Source organism: Cucumis sativus, chromosome 5 (assembly GCF_000004075.3).
Source record: "Cucumis sativus cultivar 9930 chromosome 5, Cucumber_9930_V3, whole genome shotgun sequence".
Taxonomy (NCBI): Eukaryota; Viridiplantae; Streptophyta; class Magnoliopsida; order Cucurbitales; family Cucurbitaceae; genus Cucumis; species Cucumis sativus.
In genome coordinates this window covers 29,959,567-29,973,994 of record NC_026659.2, presented here as the reverse complement: position 1 = coordinate 29,973,994, position 14,428 = coordinate 29,959,567, and the positions used below count along the sequence as shown (strand labels likewise).

Below are 14,428 nucleotides of genomic sequence, written 5' to 3'. Positions count from 1 at the left end.
AGATATGACTCCTTGAGACACTTTAAGGGAGTCTGTAGGTGGAGGAGGACAGGGAGGGCATCCTATTGATGAGATGAGCGGCAGTAAGAATAACATCTCTCCAACATTAGGGAATAGGCTACTTTCAAAAGGTGACGGTTTTTTCGCTCGGCAACCCCATTTTGCTGAGGAGTATAAAGCACACAAGCTCTATGGAGAACAAAAACTCACCAAGGGTATGGTTTTGAAACTCACGACCATTATCACTCTAAAAAATTGCAATTTTTGCATGGAACTGCATTTCTACAATGTGATAGAAGCTCTAAAATATAAAGGAGACCTCAGATTTATCAGTGATAAGGAAGACCCAGGTAATACAGGTATGATCATCAATAAATGTCACAAACCACCGTTTCCCAGAGGAGGTACCTTTAAAGGACCTCAAACGGCACTATGGATAAGGGTGAACAGTTCAGTTGGCTTATATGGCTATGAGGGAAAGGAATCCAATGTTGTTTGACCTGAATACACACATCAAAAGATAAAGAGAAGACAACAACTTTAGAAAAGAGATGGAGAAGTAAACACTTCATATATTGAAAGTTTAGGTGGCCCAATTGGAAATGTCATATCGAACAATCTTGCTAAAAAATACTAAAATATGAAGATAGTAAACTAGTCCTAGAGTTACTACTAGCGAAGGCACAACGTCAAGGAGATAGAGTCCCCTGCTATGTCGAGTGTCACAATCGTAGCGTTTCAATCTCGAGACGGACGATTGTGCGGCACTTGTTCTAACTCAATGAACAAGTCAGTCGATAAAAATCCAAGAGTTGTGGGTAACGTCGACATATGTTGTAACCTTCCTTGACGTTTTAGGAAAATTTTATTTATAAAACGCTAGAAAGAAAGAAATACACTAAAATAGACGTTATGATAAGCATTAATGGCTGTCAATTGCAAGGAAAAAGGGTAGCTTGCAAAGGGTACAACGAATGCTTGGGCGGGAATTCAACTGGTATGCCTCCCCTATAGTACATTTGAACATTTTCAGCTCTGGTAGGCTTGCATATGAAAATGCCGAAACGTCACACCCAAGTTTTATGACCTAGAATGAAAAGCATACACCTAAACTAGTTATGGGAATTAAAGATGAGATAAACTGGGGGTAATCGGAGCATAGAACCAAAGGTAAACACACTTTGGAAAAATATGTCCGTGACACACTCCCTCACTTAAACAGTTGACGTCCCCGTCGACTGGCAAAGCTGGAATCCTTCGATCTTCTGCCTCCACGCTTCACGGTCTTTGGTACGTCTTCCACATGCTTCTTCCACGAGGAGGGTCTTCTACTTCACCATGAACTTGTGTATCCTCTCTGTGGGTCTTCTTCTTCAACTTCTACTGGTTCCTCGTGTCCTCTCACGAGGTGGAGATCTTTGCATCTTCAAAGACCAAGTCTGTTCAGGTCGCAACTTCACGATGCCCTGACCTTCCACATGAAGGTCCAAGGGGTGATGCTTCCCATATGCCCATCTTTTCGGCCGCTTCGAGACTCTCTCTAGATTGACCCAAACAGTGTCTGATCTCCACTTCCACTTCTTTGCAATGCTACGAGTCTGAGGATCCTTTTTCATACAGGGGAAATCAACAAGACGCGACAATACATGTTGTCCGCCACCAACACTCTTTGTTGGACTTCTGTCAGTTGATGAGTTCTTCATAGCTATAACACAAGGTTGGGTTGCCTCCAGCGAATGACCCCCATTCTTTTGCAGTAACTTACCGGCCTTCGTCAAACTCATGCCATTTTGAGAAACAGAGTTTTTCTACATGGATTCTTCTGACGCGTCTCGCATTGGGCCATCGGCTTGACATGCCTGTGTACGAGTTGACACATGTGGAACCCCATGATTGCTCTTCTTACGTTCTGACCCAAAATCAAGTCTGAGCACGTCTTTTCGTCTCCTTGCTTGATTCGAAGTCAGATTCGGCCAAGTACCGAAATGGCTGCCAAAATTGTTGTTCATCTCTCTCTGATAAAAGTCGATCTATGGGAATACTGTCTCCCATCCCTCAGACTGGGTACTATGGCAAGCGTTTCTTCTTCAAACACTGTATAATTGCCTTCTGTGGCACTCTTCTTCTGACTCTCAAATGCAATAGGGTGTCCATTCTGCAGTAGGACACCACTTAACGCATGATTACACACCTCAGTGTAAGCTTCAACAGGTTGGGTCACACTCACGGACCCAAGAGTTGGCCCTCTCCTCGGGGCTTGCTTCAGGACACAGCTGTCGATACCCAACCGTCCTTTCTCTTCTTCACGTAAAAAGTCTTGTGCTTTATATGGAGCTTTTGCAGGTCTAGTGAATCCTGCACCCGACAATCTCTTTGACTGTCTCCCGAGTCCAGATGACTCTGACTGCGCCATACGACAATCATTCTTTGTAGGCGATTCTGACATGGGCAAACTATCACGTTTCCCATCACAATATCTCTCCACGACACACCTTGTGTCTTCTCAAACACGGCTCTCTCTCAGTTGCATGACCGAGATCATTCTCAATCCTTTGGGTTGCCGAAGGTCTGTCTGTACAACGGTGGGGGTAGACCCCGTGATCACCAGACATCTAGCTGTAGGCATCATGATCACTTGATGTTCGAGAAGGAATTCCATTCCGAGAACTATATCAAAGTCATCCATGCCTACAACTACGAAATCAACAAAACCGCTCCATCCTCCCAACTGTATCACCGCCCGTTTCACTACTCCAACGACGGGTAAAGCTGTAGAATTCAGGGCCTTCTTTTTCCCGTATCCTTCTTCCAATGAAGATTTAATCGTCTGGCTTCGGCCACCGTTATAAAATTATGAGTTGCACTGGAGTCGACCATAGTGCTCCTTGCATGCTTTCGGTTGATCTAGGTGTCAACATATATCAGGCCCCCTTTTGTCCGATTACTTGTCTCCCCCGCTTTCTTCAGAAGAGACGACAATAGTCTTATGGCTCCCACTCTAACATTTTGAACCCCTTCTACTTGTCCAACTTCCTTCTCTAGTTGACTCGACGTGTCATCTGAGTCTGCAGTTAAAGAGGCCTAAAAGGCATAGAAGGTTGCTTTATCCGAAAATTCCCTTGCCCGATGTGGCCCATTACATATGTAGCAACTGATAGGAGTATGGGACGACCCCTGACCATTGGGTCTTCGCCAGATGTTCCCTGTATTTGGCTGGGAAGGCTTGCGATCTCTCCCAGGACATCTCTTTCCACTGCCATCTTCGGGAGAATTCGATCGGTTGTTTCAGTCTCTTGAGCATCACTAGACAGATCAAACAAACGCTCAGTTGTTGCATAGGCCGAAGCGAGGTCTTGAACTCTCTGCTCGTGCAGCTTAGTCCTTGCCCACAACTTTAGCCCTTCAACAAAACTAAAAATTTTGTCATTTTCAGTCATATCAGATATATCTAACATCAGCCCCGTGAATTGCTTCACATACTCCCGAATGGTTCCAGTTTGTTCCAATTCCTGCAGTTTCCATCGAGCTAGAATCTCGAAATTCTCGGGAAAAAACTGCGAGCGAAGTTCTCTCTTCAAACTGTCCCAAGTATCTATGGTGCAACGTCCTTCCTGAATGTCCACGTACCGGGATCTCCACCACAACTTTGCATCTTCAGACAGATGCATGGTCGCCAATGTCACTTTGGCTTCTTTCGTATTAGTATTTGTGGCTTTGAAGTACTAATCAATGTCGAAGATAAAGTTTTCCAGTGCCTTTGCATCCCTTGCCCCACAGAAGGGCTTGGGTTCTGGGATCTTTATCTTGCCAACTGTAATCGCTCCTCCAGCCGGAGCTTAATTTGCCAACGCTCGCATCATAAGGTTCAACTTCGTGTTCACCTCTACGATTCCGTTTCTAACGACATTGAGAGTAGCTCGAAAATCCTGTCATGTCATTTATCATTTCCATTATATCCTTCTGGGAGTTATCTAGCTCCATAACTCACTCCTCCATCCGGGCAACAGAGCCCGATGAAGTGTCCCCACGCTGGTAGGGAACATTTTCAATTATCCTGATTTGTGACTCTAACGTGTCAACTCTAGCCAACAAGTCTTGTATGGGTAATCCGTCCAGGCGACCGGACACTGCGTCAACAACATCGGCTCTCTTGTCAACTTCCTCAAGTCGTTCCTCAATAAATCGGATGGAATCAGGAACTTCCATCAGGTGGAGCATCTGCTCTTCGATCCCCACCAACCGTTCTTCATGGGTCTTGCCTGTTCGTTTTGCAGTCGACATCTTTCTGAACGCCAATTTGGTTCTGATACTACTTGTCACAATCCTAGCGTTTCAACCTCGGTTCTGATACCACTTGTCACAATCCTAGCGTTTCAACCTCGAGACGGACGATTGTGCGGCACTTGTTCTAACTCAATGAACAAGAGTTGTGGATAACGTCGATGTATGTCGTAACCTTCCTCGGCGTTTGAAGGAAATTTTATTTATAAAATGCGGGAAAGAAAGAAATACATTGAAATAGACGTTACGATAAGCATTAAAGTTGGGATTAAGACCTTCATAACACGCTTCGATTGCAAAGAAAATGGGTCTCTGGCCAAGTATACGACCACAAACAATGTCAAACTTGGGATTAAGACCTACAAGGAAATCATAAATACGATTAGCTTCTTCATGTCTAGCATATTGTATGTCATCATTCGAAGTATCACATATTGTCTCTTTGCATAGGTCCATCTCTTGCCAAGGTAAGGAAAGTTTATTGAAGTAAGAGGTTACATCCAGAGTTCCTTGCTTGCAACCATTGACTTGCTTCCTCATTGTATATAGACAAAAGGCGTTATGACGCTTGAAATGGAGTTTCTAATATTGTCCCATAGATCCTTTGCAATTGCTGCACAAAGCAAAGACTTGCTAATTTCTGGTTCCATACTATCAATCAACATGGACCGAATAAAAGAGTCATCACCTCTCCAAAAACGTTCCTAGGCATCACGAGCGGGAGATGAAGAGTCTACCCTGTCAAAAAATCAAATTGGTGACGTCCCTTAAGAAACATTAGATTGATTGAGACCAAGAAAAATAGTTCTGGCCATTCAGCTTCTCTCTTGGAAAAATAGATGGTGCCAGAGAACTAGTTAAATAATTTGAGGGCAAAGTAGGCAACGTTACCGGGTTCTTGGAATACATCGACAAGTCAGTTGGTTGGATTATGCCGAAGATTCACCAACTTCAAACCCTAATTTATTATGGAGTTGATTGATTCCATTACCACGAATGTGAGGCTGCTATAAAGAATCGAAGGGCAGCGACACATGAAACGAGGACAACACACGAAATGAGGGCAGTGGCGGCGTACGGATATGCAGTTGACCAAAAGGGTACTACGGTCGGTTGAACGGTGGAGGAGTTGGACAACGGCACGTGGACATAAGCGTTAAGCAACGGTGGGCATAAGCAGCAGTGACGTGTAAACTAGCAGCGTGTGGACGTAAGCGCTAGGCAACGGCAACGGTGGGTGTAAGTACAACTAGTTTCATCCACTAGGCGGCGCGACTGGCTCCAAGAGTAAGACAGAAATACTCATCAACGGCTTCTGAAGCTGTTGTTGTAGTTTTTCCATGGTAGCGGTGACAGCGGTGTTGATGCCAACAGCAACAACGACTGTCTCATGGTCAGTTTGGGTTTCATCAAGATTGGTGTCTAGGGTTTCACATCTTTACCCCACTCTGATACCATATTAAAAGCGGTAAAAGATTCAAAAGGAAAAAATAAATAGACAACAAGCTTATGATAAAAAATGAAAGAAAATTAGTGTAAATATTTCCTTGGGCCAAGGCCACTAATTATAACAATATAACTTATTTGACTAGCTTGATTTGGTAACATAGATGTCCATAGAAAGTTGAGAAGTACGATTTTACTTTGATCTTAGCCTCTAGGAGTGTAAATAGTAGTGATAGACTCTGAAGAAAGTTTATGAGGTGGAAGATACTGCCACTATTGCAATTTTGCCTTTCGCTTGTGGATTTACTTGGCTGATTGCTTGGGAGTTTCTCCTTCCTTACAAAGAAAGTGGAAGATTGGGTTTATGGAGGCCTTTGTGCATGCAATTTGTAAGGGAAGAGACAAGGTAGTAGTAGTTGTGCCTGTAAGAGTCCCTTTGTGGCACATTTGGAAGCAAAGAGATGCTAGATTCTTCGAAGATAAGTCTTCTAATTTTTTGTTTTTTTGTAATCTTAAACAGAAAACAGTCCTCGGGTGGATTCCATTACCTACAAAAAAAATTGTAACTATAACCTGTCGATTATCAATGATTGGAAGGCTCTCAGTGTGTGTAGCTTTGATTGGAGGGTCTCCTCTACCCTACCCTTAAGGAGTTCTTAGTAATTCCAAAGGTAAGTGAGGGCCCTCTGGGGGTAGGGCCCGAGCGTAAGTTAGTGCTCCCTCGAGGTGTTGGGCTTTGAGCCTGATTGCCCAAGAATCTTCTTATCCTGGTATATTGGCTATTTTTAGGGAATCGAATTTGCTTTGTTTCTTAATTGTCATTTTTAGGCTAAAAATGCAAAAATATATTCTCTTGAAGTTTCTTATAAAAAAGAAGAAGAAGAAGCATTAGGACAATAGTAATAAGCTCGTGGGAATGTTGGTATGATAAGTAGCACAAAGGGGTTCATATTTCAGCTAAGCTTCTTTCCAAAAGGTGGTGTTCTCTCCATTCTCAACTTAGTTGCTAACTCTAGTTTTGATGGTACCTATCAGCCTAACTATATGATGCCAAGGAGCACGGAAGGAGGAAGATGTGGACTACTTCGGCTTTGGGTCGGAAGGAAAAACCAACTCTATTTGCAGAGAAGTGTTTGACCCTTGAACTTGATGTTAACAATTCCAAGACTGCCGCTAGAATTGAACATTAAGAAAAACAAACATACGCACCCAAAAAAAAACAATAATACTAATAATAATGATAATTAATTAGTTAAATTATGAATTTTTTATTTTAAAATAAAATTAATTAATTATTAAAATTAAAAATTAATAAAAATGAAAATGAAAATAAAAGGAAATGCAGCACGACAAAAACCCACAGAGAAAAAGATGGAGACAACCAATCAAAGTCTAGAAAAGGGTAAATAGTTTTTTTCCCTATAAATTGAATGATATATATTATGTGATATATAGAAGCCACCTACTTCTTTGCCATCAGGATTTCTCATAACAACGCCATCAACAACGGGAGATTTACGTGCCTCAGCATGGGCATATTCTGGACCAACAGTGTAAACCTACAATCATTTTACAAGACAATCAAATAATTATACTGCTCCCCCATTAATAAGGGAAATGCAAGAACAAACAATTTTAACATAAAAAATTGAGAAACATTCCCAAAGAGACTACAGGTTTTACTTTTAGATGAAATTCGTTTAGAAGCTACTCAACAATTTCAAACCATGGATAAAATGTACTCATCTTGCAAGCAAGTAATGAAAAAAATAATTTTCAATAGGTTAACAGATGAAAGAGAGTGTACAGAACCTTGACATCTGTTCCTCCAGTTGGCATAAATTCTTCATATATATATGAGCCCTCACGCCTTACTCTTCGAACCTCTGGATGAAACTCACTCGATCGATTGCCAACCTGAAGTTAAATGATTAGTAACAACCCACAAAAGAAAACATCTAAATATTGAATCAGTCCCTCATCAAATTTTAGAATAGAATCTAGAAGTAGAACTATTGGTGTACAATATTTTTCCAATAAGTTTCCATGCGACTCATCTTGGAAAATAGATTTGCAATGCAGAATACGAAAATTACAGTTGTTTTCTGTCAAGGTTCTCTCAATATGAATGTAACATAATTTTTAGCTTCAACAAATCAGCTTACCTTCCTAAATAATTCCTTCATACCCCCACCAGCTGAACTGGGGTAATATATCATTATGCTGTGATCATCCCCTTCACATGATGACAAGATAAAAATCACTATGAATGAAGAATTTCACAATAACAAAGCAATACATTAAACAATGTACATGTTACAACCTATATAATTAATGGAAGGAGAATAAGACACTTGCAGAATGATAGTTAATAAAATATTTTTTAGAGAGCATCATGTATGAAAAATAAAATATATCAAATTATTTTTACTACAAACTCTCATTGTCAAAATGTAAAGTTATAAAGCAAATTTAAGGAATCTAAGTTGTGTAGCATATACAAACAAATTTTCTTCAACAGTATGATAGTTTGAACATTGATGTCCAAGGGTGTGCGAGAGGAGCCTATGGCTTGTTGGGGTGTGCAATCTTATGGGTTTTGAGGAGTGAGCAGAATAGTGGGTTGTTTGGAGGAGTGGAAATGGATCCTAGAAAAATTTGGTCCCTTGTTCGCTTTCATGTTTCTTTATGGGCTTTGATTTCGAAGACTTTTTGTAACTATAGGTATTATTTCGCATAGTTTGAGTCCCTTCTTGTAGAAGGAGCTCCTTTTTTTTAGGCCTCCTTTTGTATGCCCGTGTATTCTATCATTTTTGCCCAATGAAAATTTTTTTCATTAAAAAAAACGATGTTACTATCAACCCAATGATGATGTGAACTTTCATACAGTCTTCTTTTTTTTTTTTCCATTGGAATATTGCATGCATTTTTTATGAGAAAAACAACTTTCATCAAGAAAAAATGAAAGAAAGAGTACAAGGGCATACAAAAAAACCAGTCCACAAAAACACCACAACTAAAAGAAGCGGGACCAACTGAGAAGAATGTCACCAATGGAATACTTACAAAAGGATTTCGAAATCGAAGCCCAAAGGGAAACATGAAATCCAATCAAAGACCAAACCTCACTATGTTCCCTTTCCCTACCACGAAACACCCGATCATTCCTCTGCCCCCAAATTTCCCACAAAATAGCACACACCCCAGGAATGTTGCATGCATTTCTACCACTAAATGTAGTTAGATAGCTAATTAATTAATTAAATTAGCGGACCTACACAAATTCTTAGCCACCTGCTATTATAAAATCTATTGAAGAAGGTAACAAAATGTTTAAAACTGCGACAGTTCCCAACATAAGTAAGACTTTGTGCTCTTGCTCTCTTTGAATCAAAATTTAAGATTGAAGTAAAACTATGTCATCAAAATCCTAAGTTATGGCAAAACACATGCTTACAAAAAGATTCATGGAGAGGAAAAGAAAACAAGAAAATAATATAAGCAAGCTCACCATCAACTGGCTTCTCCACAAATGGCTTCCAAAAACGGTTACCATTAACCTCAATGAAGTCTTCTTCCTCAATAAAATATTCCACGTCTTGGTAAGGCACTTCTCGATTCACAAGGGCATAGCTTGGAACAGATATTCCAAACATTTCGAGACGCTTAAATCCAAAAGTAAGCATGAAAATAATCTTTATTATTCGAATTTCAAACCACCGCAATACTCATGCAATAATAGTTTTTTCATTAAAAAAATCGTGCATGGACAGACTGGAATATGAAAAAAAAAATTCATTGATATAATGAAAAGAAACTAATGCTCAAAGTACAATAAGGCATAACTCATAAGATATATTAATCCAAGCAAGCTAGAAGAAGAGGGATCAGCAAGGCACCCAAATATCCTGACTAGGTTGACAAACCACTACATAAAAAATTGTCGAGTTTACAACATGTAAAATAAAAAAGAAGCATACCTGGTAAACCTTTCTTCTGTCGTGAAGAAGGTATTGTGGTTCTAACTCATTTACCAAAAAGGGCCTGAAGATGAAAGTGTATTACCAATCATTCTATTGATAGTTAAGCATAATAAGGAAGTAAACAGCTTTCTAACTGTCACAAGCATTAAAAATTCAGGTGGCCAGACACAACAAATAGATAGAGAATTAGGAGAAACATTCTCCACTCGCCTGCATGCAAAGAAAACCTGTGGGTGATGGCAATGACTGCCAAGCTTCAACAATCATTGAAGCTAACTCCAAAAAAAAAAAGACCCCACTGACCTAAATACCAAGTGAAATTTATAGCAATTAGTAATTTATTAGGTGATCTAAAATTATATATCATTAATGTCCAATAACCAAGAAAAAATAAACCCAACTGACCTAAATACCAAGTGAAATTTATAAAAATTGGTCATTAATTAGCCGATCTAAAATTATATACCATTAATGTCCAATAGCAAGGAGCTTTGGTGATCATTTTTCCATGTCACAAATATGCATCCCCATTGGTCACAACAACATCCAGAAAATGGAGCTGTATACTGCTAACTGCGAACATTTTGAAGTTCATGCAGTAAACTGTGTTCACAAGGTCTCTTGGAGGATAATAGTTCGATATCTATCTAAGTACACTCTCCTAACTAAAGGTTTCTTGTTTTGATTAAGATGGAGCGCTTTTTTGCTATTCCTCTCTGAGGTTCCAATTGCAAAACAATTATCTTTCACTCTGTTCCTTTTGCCTGACTGTAACCTTCTCAATTTGAGTTCAAGTTAGCTTTTCTGGTATTTTTACTACAAGCTGGTTTTTTATAGTTTATGTGTTACATTGGGAGTTCCTAGAGAAAAAGAAAGTAGTTACATTGAAATTTTCTGTTTTTTACTTACATCAAGACTAAATTTTTACAAGTGGTTCAATCAGAGTACAGTAATTAATAAGGCCAAAAAAATTAAACGAAAAGAACCAATGTTTTCTAAATTATTCTGGAAAAAGAGATGCCTGCTTAAGCTGGAAAAGGCCTTGGAAGACTGCCAATACCCAAAAGAACTAACATTGCCGAAGCATTAACAAAAAAATGAACCAATAAACACGATGCACTTGAACACATAAGTGAGAAGTAAAGCTTACTTGCGAAGAGCAGCATATTGTTCAACCTTCTCCAATGGATAGCCACTGGAGTAAAAGGCAATCAAGCAATCACAGTCTGGCCATCTGAAACAAGAATTCTGATAGATTACTTATAGACAAGAAGAATCTAATCATTTGTAAAGTAGAGTGATCTGGATTCACCAGCAAACATATGACACTATCTGAGCTATAACATCCAAACCTCAAACTCTATAATTTCATGCCCACGGCATATTTGAAGCAGGGAAGAGAAAAACTAGCAGCCTTTTGAAACAAATATTCTATTCAATGGTTAGCACAAATAATTTGCAAAATAAATCTTCAAAGAATCAAAACATCTATCCCTTTCGGTACAAACTCCCCAAATTGTAGCTAAAACTTTGTTAGCCGATCTTTTCCTTTCTAAAAAGTTACTTCTCTAGAGTTCGTTCAAGATAGCATCAATGCACCAAGTAAATGATGAAGAGTCAGTTCATGGTAATTAGAGAGGAGATGAGAAAAATAGCAGATAACCTTGAAATACATACGATTATGCAGAACCAACAACAAATAGAATTGAATACGCTGTTTCAAAATAGTTATATTCTAATTGTAACCATATACTACTGTACCTCTCTACTGGTTCTTCAAGAATAACCTTGTCCCCAAAGACTACTATCTACACTCGATCCACATATGACAAAGAAAAAATGATGAGCAATAAATATCCATAAAAACAAAAACATAATTACAATCAGAAAAATTAATCTGCGCAAATATACAATACAACAATGAAATCTAAAATCCGCAAACCTCTTCAAGATATGAGATCTGCCAAAGAGAAATTATTACACTACTTCACTTCTTAAACAAAAACATGTCCAATGTCCATTTATAGTTCATTAATAATTAAAAAAATAAATAAGTAAAACTAGCGTAATAACAACTAGAGGAGAATGAACTTGTTAAATACAAGAGAGATAGTAGGTTGGATGATTAAGAACCTCAAATTCACCAAAGGCCTCCAATCTATCTAATATCTGTCTCATTGGCGAAGAAGACACCTATGGAGTGAAGAAGGCAATGAAGTAAGTTGATAAAGCAAATAAAAAAGAGTTCTGTTACAGAGTTAGATGCGGACATGATTAAGCTTTGCGTCGCATTTCACCTTCTTTACCATAACGCACACTCCAATCCTTATCTTCTTTTCGTAAAAATCATTCTCTTCAACCTCCATATCTCCCATTCCAGAAACACAGAATCCAAATCCAATTCACACCTACCTTCAATGCCAAAAGAATCCACAACAAACCACACACAAAAACAAAACAACATCAGCAGCAAGACGGCACCATAAACAAATCCACAACTATAACACCAACACATAAAGAAGAAATCACTGTGAATAAAAAGAAAGAAAAAAAAAGCAGATATAAATAGAGAAAGAGATGAGTAGCTACCAAGGCGGAGAAAAACAGGAGGAAAGATGAAGAAGAAAGTTGGCGAAGAAGAAGGAGAGGGTTAAGGACCGAGAATAAAACGGAAATCGTAAAATGGGAGAGAGAAAGTTATAAAAGTTGATGTGAAGAACAGAGAGAAGAGAAATGGATATGTATGGAGAAGGATGACGGTGAAGAGTTTTTATGTTTTTGATACGGAGGTTGGGACTTGGATTCCGGAATATGCATTACCAAATAAAAAAGAAAGGGATGATTTGGTCTCTGACTCTGACTTTTCTTTTTTGTTCCTTCGGAAATTGTTTATTGTTATTTTGATATATATTTTTTAATTTACCTTTTTCACCACTTGCATAAATGGCATTCAACCCAAAAATAATAAAAATAATATAGTAAAAAGACTACAAAACCAACCACCATTCAGCACAAATTACAAATTTTAAAATGTTATTAATGGCAACATTAATAATAACTTTCAACTTTCCTTTTTCTTATATTTTCAAATTGAAGGTATAGCTTCTATCACAATGAATAGAGGTTATTGATAATAGGATTTAATTTGAAAAATATGTTATGGGTTGTTATCCAGTCATATAGATTTATAGTGATTATTAGAAACAACCATAGTTAGTAAGCGACAAACTTAAAATTTTAAAATAGTTAGGGTGCATATGGGTAGGGACGTGGAAAGAGGCCGGAAAGGTGGGGGCTGGGGAGTCCAACAGGCAGCCACCAATACCATATGGTGTGTTCTCTTGTGGTTTTGCGTAAAGCGAAGGGCTCTTTCTAAACACATCCTTGTTATATGAGTTGTCTTTGTCATACGCATTTGCACACCTCCTTGGACATCCCTCTGGATCAGACATGGTTTGCTTTTTCTGATTTATCTTTCATTCTAGATATTAAATAAAATATAAATCTCATACGTTTTCAATAATTAACTTATTTACGTGTAAATTTTGGTTATATCATAAATATTTTTAATAATTTTAGTATTTAAATCATTTTCAATTAATTATTTTTCAAATCAAACTAGCATAATTGATATTTGGATGTGTTGATACTTAATGTGAAGTCTATATTTGAATTTTCAAAATAAAATTAATAAGAGTTATTAACTTATTTTCAAATTAGGAAAATGGATCAAATATATTTTTTGATTTATGGATGGTGTATCACAATTTACTTGTTATTTTGCTATATTCATAAATATTTTCAAAAACTTTGTTATTTACGAATATAAACTACAAACATTTAAAATAATATATCGTTTTTCTTGAAAGAGTATAAATTATAAAGACACCAATTTTATTGTATATCCCTAATAGTTGTTTTCTAAATTATATACATATAAATATGAATAGTATTAATTTAGCAATACAATATGGTAATAGTTGTTTTCTAAATTATATACATATAAATATGAATAGTATTAATTTAGCAATACAATATGCTACTTTTTCAAGTTTAAGAGGTGAATTTAATGAATATTGATTTACTTCAGATTGTAACTTATTTTTAAAATTTCTAATTGTGAACAATATTTTCAAAAACTATCCATTTTAATCCATGATTTAAACCATAACATAGCTGAATACTAGATTAGTTAGGTTAATTTGTCCAACGCTATACTATGTAACTATTTATAATAAGCTATATTACTTACAAAAAAGAAATTAGAGAATAATTCAATCAATTAATGTATCTTCTATTTTTAAAGAAAAATGTAATTTCACTGTATGTATATATATAAACGTGCAATGATCATAAGCTTGTGATCTACAAAAATTGACAATGCTGAAAAATATTTGAAATTATAAAAAATAGTGTTGTAATCGAAGCCTGAAAGGAATGAACACATTAAATATTAAATATAAATATATTGACTTAAATATGTGAAATATTTAATAGTTATTCTGGATCGACCTAACAAATATTTGTAGTTTGATTTATTGTCATTAGTTAGTGACTATCTGACCAAAGTTTGTAGTCAGAAACCATATTCTTAGTCACTTAAATAAAATATTATGAAACAGCAACTAGTCCTTATCATTTTTAAATTTTACATTTTAAATCTAGTGTGGGGGCAATTTTTATATTATATGGTCCTTCATCTTGGATCCTTTTCATCT

General features: G+C 37.3%; 1 protein-coding gene and 1 long non-coding RNA gene across 3 annotated transcripts in view; both read right to left on the bottom strand.

Annotated features, from left to right (window-relative positions):
• Positions 1-12,526, bottom strand: part of LOC101210866 (inositol hexakisphosphate and diphosphoinositol-pentakisphosphate kinase VIP2) — a 30,201-nt gene extending 17,675 nt beyond the window's left edge. The window contains exons 1-10 of one of the 2 annotated variants that reach the window (XM_011657684.2): positions 12,300-12,526; positions 11,981-12,122; positions 11,844-11,903; positions 11,472-11,518; positions 10,861-10,944; positions 9,708-9,771; positions 9,239-9,392; positions 7,893-7,963; positions 7,540-7,644; positions 7,194-7,286 (exon numbers count right to left, since the gene is read on the bottom strand). In XM_011657684.2, coding sequence (XP_011655986.1) covers positions 7,194-7,286; positions 7,540-7,644; positions 7,893-7,963; positions 9,239-9,392; positions 9,708-9,771; positions 10,861-10,944; positions 11,472-11,518; positions 11,844-11,903; positions 11,981-12,085 — 783 coding nt within the window. In that variant the 5' untranslated portion in view covers positions 12,086-12,122; positions 12,300-12,526. The remainder of the gene's footprint in view (positions 1-7,193; positions 7,287-7,539; positions 7,645-7,892; positions 7,964-9,238; positions 9,393-9,707; positions 9,772-10,860; positions 10,945-11,471; positions 11,519-11,843; positions 11,904-11,980; positions 12,123-12,299) is intronic. The other variant, XM_011657685.2, reaches the window with a different exon arrangement.
• On the bottom strand, positions 911-7,187 carry LOC116403811. The gene is made up of 2 exons (XR_004216649.1): positions 5,173-7,187; positions 911-5,019 (listed from the first exon to the last, which is right to left on the bottom strand). It is a non-coding gene; the product is annotated as an uncharacterized LOC116403811 (long non-coding RNA).
• Positions 12,527-14,428: the final 1,902 nt, after the last annotated feature.